Source organism: Acanthochromis polyacanthus, chromosome 21 (genome assembly GCF_021347895.1).
Source record: "Acanthochromis polyacanthus isolate Apoly-LR-REF ecotype Palm Island chromosome 21, KAUST_Apoly_ChrSc, whole genome shotgun sequence".
Classification (NCBI taxonomy): domain Eukaryota; kingdom Metazoa; phylum Chordata; class Actinopteri; family Pomacentridae; genus Acanthochromis; species Acanthochromis polyacanthus.
This window is the reverse complement of record NC_067133.1, coordinates 9747562-9753668: the sequence shown is the minus strand read 5'-3', so window position 1 is coordinate 9753668 and position 6107 is coordinate 9747562. Positions and strand designations below refer to the sequence as shown.

At 41.9% G+C, this 6107-nt stretch overlaps 1 protein-coding gene across 1 annotated transcript in view; it reads right to left on the bottom strand.

The window, feature by feature from the left end:
• The window catches only part of mettl2a (methyltransferase 2A, methylcytidine), a 21611-nt gene extending 18499 nt beyond the window's left edge, over positions 1-3112 (bottom strand). The window contains exon 1 of the mRNA XM_051941102.1: positions 2940-3112. Within this exon, the coding sequence (XP_051797062.1) occupies positions 2940-3091 (152 nt within the window). The 5' untranslated portion in view covers positions 3092-3112. The remainder of the gene's footprint in view (positions 1-2939) is intronic.
• Positions 3113-6107: the final 2995 nt, after the last annotated feature.

Here is a 6107-nt window from a genome sequence, read left to right as displayed (position 1 = left end):
GTTCTGTTTTCGTCACATTTACATGGTTGTGCAACTTAAGTTCACCCCCAGAATCAGAGTTGTACCATGACATGCTAAGGGAGAGCATTCAGTGCAAAAATTACCCAATACTTTGTGCATTTGGTCACAGAATGCTAGGGCTGGTCCAAATAGCAATTTCTGGGCTGCAGATATTTGGACCCAATTAAAGACGAATATTCGAAAATTAGGCTTGTCCCTGGAAGTGTGTGGGGAGGCGGTGGTGTTCATCGTTGGAGTCCCGCAGCATTAGCATGGATATCTCTGTCTTTGGAATTTTGACTGCTGTTTCCAAACACAGGCGAAGTGAAGCGTGACGTCACAGTCAGTAGGTCCGCGTGATACAGACAAGCAACTGGCCAATGAAAAGTTACGCTGACCCCAGAGGTCACTGCAGTCCACAAGACTGTTAGACACCAATGCCAAATGACGGCAAAGGAGCTACTGGGTGGTGCCGCCACTGACAAGAGGGGGTTGGTACTCCAAATATTTGGATACCACCACAACAACAAATATTCAGAGGTTTGGGTCCAGCCCTACAGTACGCACCATTTTTTGGGCCATAATATCACAATCGTCACTCTCCTTGCACCCTACTCGCCTGATTTGACTTCCTGCGACTTCTTCCTCTTCCCCAAAATTAAATTCAAGTTGAAGTGTCACCATTTTTGGACACATTTACTAGACTTCAGTCTCACTGCAGATAGTACTGGCATTGCAAATGTTGCAGGAGCACTGGGAACAGAGCAACGCTGCACAAGTAGACCAGTTTGGGGTGCCTAGAAAAATCAAAAACTGCAACAGTCTTGTAACTTGATCAACCCTCATATGCATTCCGTAACAGCTGCACTATTCTCAAATGCAGTTTTAGCATAAATTTGTTTAGTTAGCAAACAGTAAGGAATAAGGCAGTGGATCCGTGTGAATCAGTCAAAAAACAATAGATTGATCAACACAAACTGTTCTGTGTTTTGCAGCCACACATTCTTTAGTGAGATCTCAAAGCTTGAGGGTTTGAAAACATTAGCTTGTATTCTTTCGCTAATTTTAAAAGACAATTTCTTGAGTGCACACTGTTAAATTTGTTCCCGCGATCTGTCTCTGAAACTGGATCACATTATAATGCATACAGTGATGGGACAAAAATGAGCCAGATTGTTCTTTCATTCATTCATTCATTCATTCATTCATTCATTCATGTCTGTGCAGAAGTCATTAGAAATTCTGCAATTTTAAGAAATCCTTTAACAAGTTTCTGAGTTTTGAAGAGAGATTGTCTTTGTCATTATCGGTTTGTGTAGAAATGTTGTAATATAACCATCTCTGACTCCAGAATGCGATACGTGGCAGAAGGAACCGGGAAAATTCTTCATCGGAGTGAGACAAAGCTGCAAAACTCGTGCACAGTTTCTGATCCCGATGGTCCTCTGGATGAGATTCATGGTTTACACTGCACTGTGGAGCCAATTCTGGAACTCCCGTGAAGAGCCAGTGTCGGTCTTTGAAGAACCGATTCTCGTGGATGGTAATAAAACTCGTTCCAGTACTCATTGGCCCGACTGTCGTATTCCTCTGAAGGCAGAGGAAAGACATTAAAAAGTGATATTTAACAGATTTTGCCATGTTGAAAAGAAATAAAACACTTTACAGAGATGAGAAGAAAATGATGCATAAAATGAGTATGAAGAATTAACATGAGCAATGAGAAGTTAAGTTTCTGTCTCCAATAGAAGTAAAATGAAAGATGGATTCTCCTATCGGTCACATTGCGTATTATTTGAGTCTGCACAGCTGCAAACACCACCTTGTTTCTCTGGAGGCAGCGGTGGTTGTTTTCCGAGACTTTCTTCTTTGCAGCTGCTTCTTGCTCGTCGGTCCACTCCACATTGTCCCTGTGACAACAAACATCTATTATCCTGTCTGGCTGAAGCAAAGTGGTGAGTAACAGCAGAGAAACACTTGGAGAGCCTGAGATACCACAAGATAAAGATTTTCTCATGACACTCAGATGAGGCTGCGATAAAGTCAGAAATGACACAAGGACAACCTGATTAGATTTTGGCAGTGAAGCGGCTGGATCCGTGGATTTGTTAAACATTTCTGTATTGCAAGATAACGACACAGCGTCACTGTAACTATGACAACAAGTGAACACTACGTCAGCTGCTTGCTGATGATCACATGATTGGATCCTACGACAAATTGACTGTTGGTGGACTTATCCATCAGAAATGACATAAGGAACAATTGATTAAAATTGTGGGGGTGTTTCTGAGTGCCATCAATTCCACCGCCCGCTACATATTTAGGTGACACGATTCGATATCCGTACATAACGTAGACATGCATAACACATGCATGTGTTAATGCACAAGTCATTTTGGGGTTGTGAGTACATCTATAATAAATGGCCACATTCTATGTTGCTGCAAAAAATTTGCTGTATTTCTGACAATGCCATATGAGTGCTTTTCTAGTTTTCCATTTTTAACCGAGTTGACTTTTTGAACCAACATCAATTCTGATCTTAAGACTTTAACCCTTTAAATGCCAGTTTCTTGACATGATGCCACTGTTGTTTGTCATAAGATTTCACCACAAATTGCAAATATCTGCGTTTTGTCTCCTTAATTATTAATAAGTGATATCAACCCAAGACAAAAACAACATCGTTCGTGTTTTCAAACCAGAGTCAAAACAACTAATCATTTAGTCAGTGACAGTTTCCAGCTACCAAATGTCAGATTTTACTTGATGTCACTGCTCGTTTTAACAAATTCCGCAATAAATATCCATCATGGCATCATTAAAAGTGGCAAAACTCCTGAGCATTGATCGTTTTAAAGGCAGTAGCTCAGACTGAGACGTTCCACAACATGTGTCCGTCCGGTTATAGCTCTATTCTCCGGTTATTTACCGACCAGGCGTTGTGCTGGAAGACCTGCCGCGGGTCTGTCAGGAACCGAGTCCCGAACTGAGGTCTTTTCTCCTCCCCGCCGGAGGAATCGGTGAGAATCAGCCCTGGTTCTCCATCGCATCCGTCCACTCCGTCCACGGTGAGGGGCGCCGCCATGTTGTATCTGACGTCACTGCAGGAGGGCGGGGGCCTTTAATTGTGAGGCGTTCAGGGACTATCGATGATTTCCCCGGCATCATAATTGAAATTTTTTTGCAAGTTCTTTTGTTCCTTTCTATTTATTTCTTTATATATTTTTCATTTACCTGTCTATTTATGTATGTATTTTATTCTAATTTAGCCATTTTGCGTATTTTAAATAATATTAAAATGAGCACAATTAATAATTTTATTATCATTTATTATTATTATTTTGATTACACATTTTATATTTGCTTATTTTTCATTTCTCTTAAATTAATATATTTATTACTTCACCATAATAATGATGACGATGATGGTAGTGATGATTATTATTTTGTTTTACTGAATTATTTATTTCTGTATACATTTTAACCCATTTTGTCTTTTATCACTTGACGATATTAATTTTAAAAATTACATTTTTAAAAAGCACGTTTGAATGTATTTATTTGTCAAATTTGTACACAATTTACTCTTTTATATCTGTCTTTTACCTTTTTAAAAGCATTCTCTCTATTCCATGTCACATTTCGCTATTGTGGGTTTAACTTATCCTGCTTCTGGTTCTGGTTGCATTTATTAATCACAATATTTCCTCAGTTCCTTAATTTGTGTTTTTAAACAGTCTTTCTTTTCTAACACAACCTTTATGACAGGTTTCCATCCCAGCACGTGTGTTGTAGCGTTTGATTCATGCAGTGTTCATACACTAGAGGGAGGCAGATGCTTTGAATATTTCTTGGTATCACTCAGGCTGTATCTGAGAAAAATGCTACAAGGCATAGTGATTGAGTCTGTGCATAACAGTTTAGAACAGACCTACAAAACATCCTAGCTAATGTTACAAAACTGAAGCAGCAAATGCATGACCAGTTAAAATCTCACTTTGGATTTATTTGTCAATTTCCTACAACTTCTGCTCCACAAACATGACTGACATTTTAACCGGTCGGGCATTTTCTGCTTGATTTTTGTGACATTAGCTGGGATCAACCTCAGCATTAGTCATTTCCTTTGTTCATGGCCTCCAGCAGCAGCTACTTGATAAGTTTTTATCCGTAGCTTAGTGCGAGAGATTTACAGACAAGTCATAAATAGCTCAAAAGTGTGACTTTTACAATGGATGGTGTTAAAGCCAATGAAGTTTATTTAAGACTTTCTGAAGCATTTCTGTGTGCAGCGGGAGCTGTGCTGAAAGATACTTTAATGAAGTGAAAGCACCCATACTTCAATGTAAAAAATACCCCAATACAAGTAAAAGCCTGCATGAAAAATCACACTGAAGTGTTGGCAGCAAAATGTGCTGCTTTGGCACATGTCAAACTAGTAACAGCCATGTCTAAACAGAGGAAGAGAAGAATGGGACACCACTTATGATGAAATACCTGCGAAGCAGTGATCAGGGCTCTTCCCAGAAGGTTCTACCATCATTTAAGGCCCGGTCACACCGCCCGAACTTTGCTGGAGCGTTCCTTGAACGGTGAAAAAATTCATCACCGCTCGTAACCGTTCACCACCGTTTTAACAGAAGTTGGCCCCCGTTAAAGCAACGCCGTATACGCTCGGCCACCGCTGATGTTTCTGGAGGGGCCCTCCTACCGCTCCGAAAGTTTTGAGCTGCACAAAATATTGCGAGCGGTGAGGAGGGGGCAATTTTCCACCCCGGCAAAGTTCACCCCCGCTCCACCAACGCCCAGTCAAAGTTTGGCACCGCTAGACGCAAGTTCGTGGACGCTTGCGATTAAACGTTGCACAAACTTCGGTGGAGCGGTTGTAAGCGTTTTACGAGCGGACACGGGGTTGCTGGAACGGTGTTGGGCATTGAAGCAGCGATCCATGGCGGCGATGAACTTTGGTTTGGAGTTGGTATAGAGGTGTCGGAGCGGGACCAGAATTTGGCTATAAATACTGGGAGAAATGGACCAGGAGCTCATTTGGAATCGAGCTGCCGTTGAGTTCAGACCTCATCTATATCGAATTTGCTCAAAGTTACAGTAAAACTGTATCACCATGGATGCTGAGAGACTTGCTATGATTGGTGCACTAGTCCAGCAGCAGAATCAGAACCTCCTCAGATTGCAATAAGCTGTTGACAGAAGGAGAAGAGAGAGAAGAAGGAGAGACAGAGTTGTGTGGGTCAGACAGTGGATACTGAGAAGGCCTGAACATGGACTGTATGACAAGCTGATGGTGGAGCTGTGGCACGTGGCATGATGAACTTCAACTATGGACTTCTATCAAAACTCTATCAGAACTTGTATCAAAACGATCCGTTCAGCTCCGTAGTCACAAGCGGTATGCCCCTAAACCAACTTTATACCCCCTCCGAGCCAAGGCCTGCATGCGCAGAACGCCGCTATACCAACGCTCGCGTCACCGCTAAACCAACACTAAAGCAACGCCGGCTACAGCGGTGGACCGCTAACCAACGCCCCCGTTTTCGATTTTTTTTTCCCATTTTGTGCGCGGTGACGAGCGTTGTCGAAATTCGGCGCCCCCTCCCTACCGTTCACGGAACGCTCCAGCAAAGTTCAGGCGGTGTGACCGGGCCTTAACATCTTGAATCACTCCAGACTTGGTAGATTCACATCCTTTGTTGTGTAAACTAGCAGCTCCATCACCATGATTGCTGTCATTGTTGGTGGATCTTCTGATTTCACAACAATTCACACCTGGAGGCTGTGAATCCTGCTCATTAATGGGCTTCAGCCATGTGACTACACAATCTGTCACTCCCCTTTAGTCAGAACTGAAAAATCCTCTAGGATGAAGATGAAACATCTTCAAGAACGTGCAAGAGAAGTCCAGTTGATTTTTACTGAAGCCCCTATGATTACCATGACCCGGATGACTGGGAATCTTCACAGACATATTGGTTTAATCTTGTATTTTAAAGTTTGTTTTGTAAAAATCTTCTTCTCAAAAGCTGTCAGATAGCCATAGTGGAGCAAAAAGTGTAATATTCCCTCTTAAATGTAGAAAAGTGGAA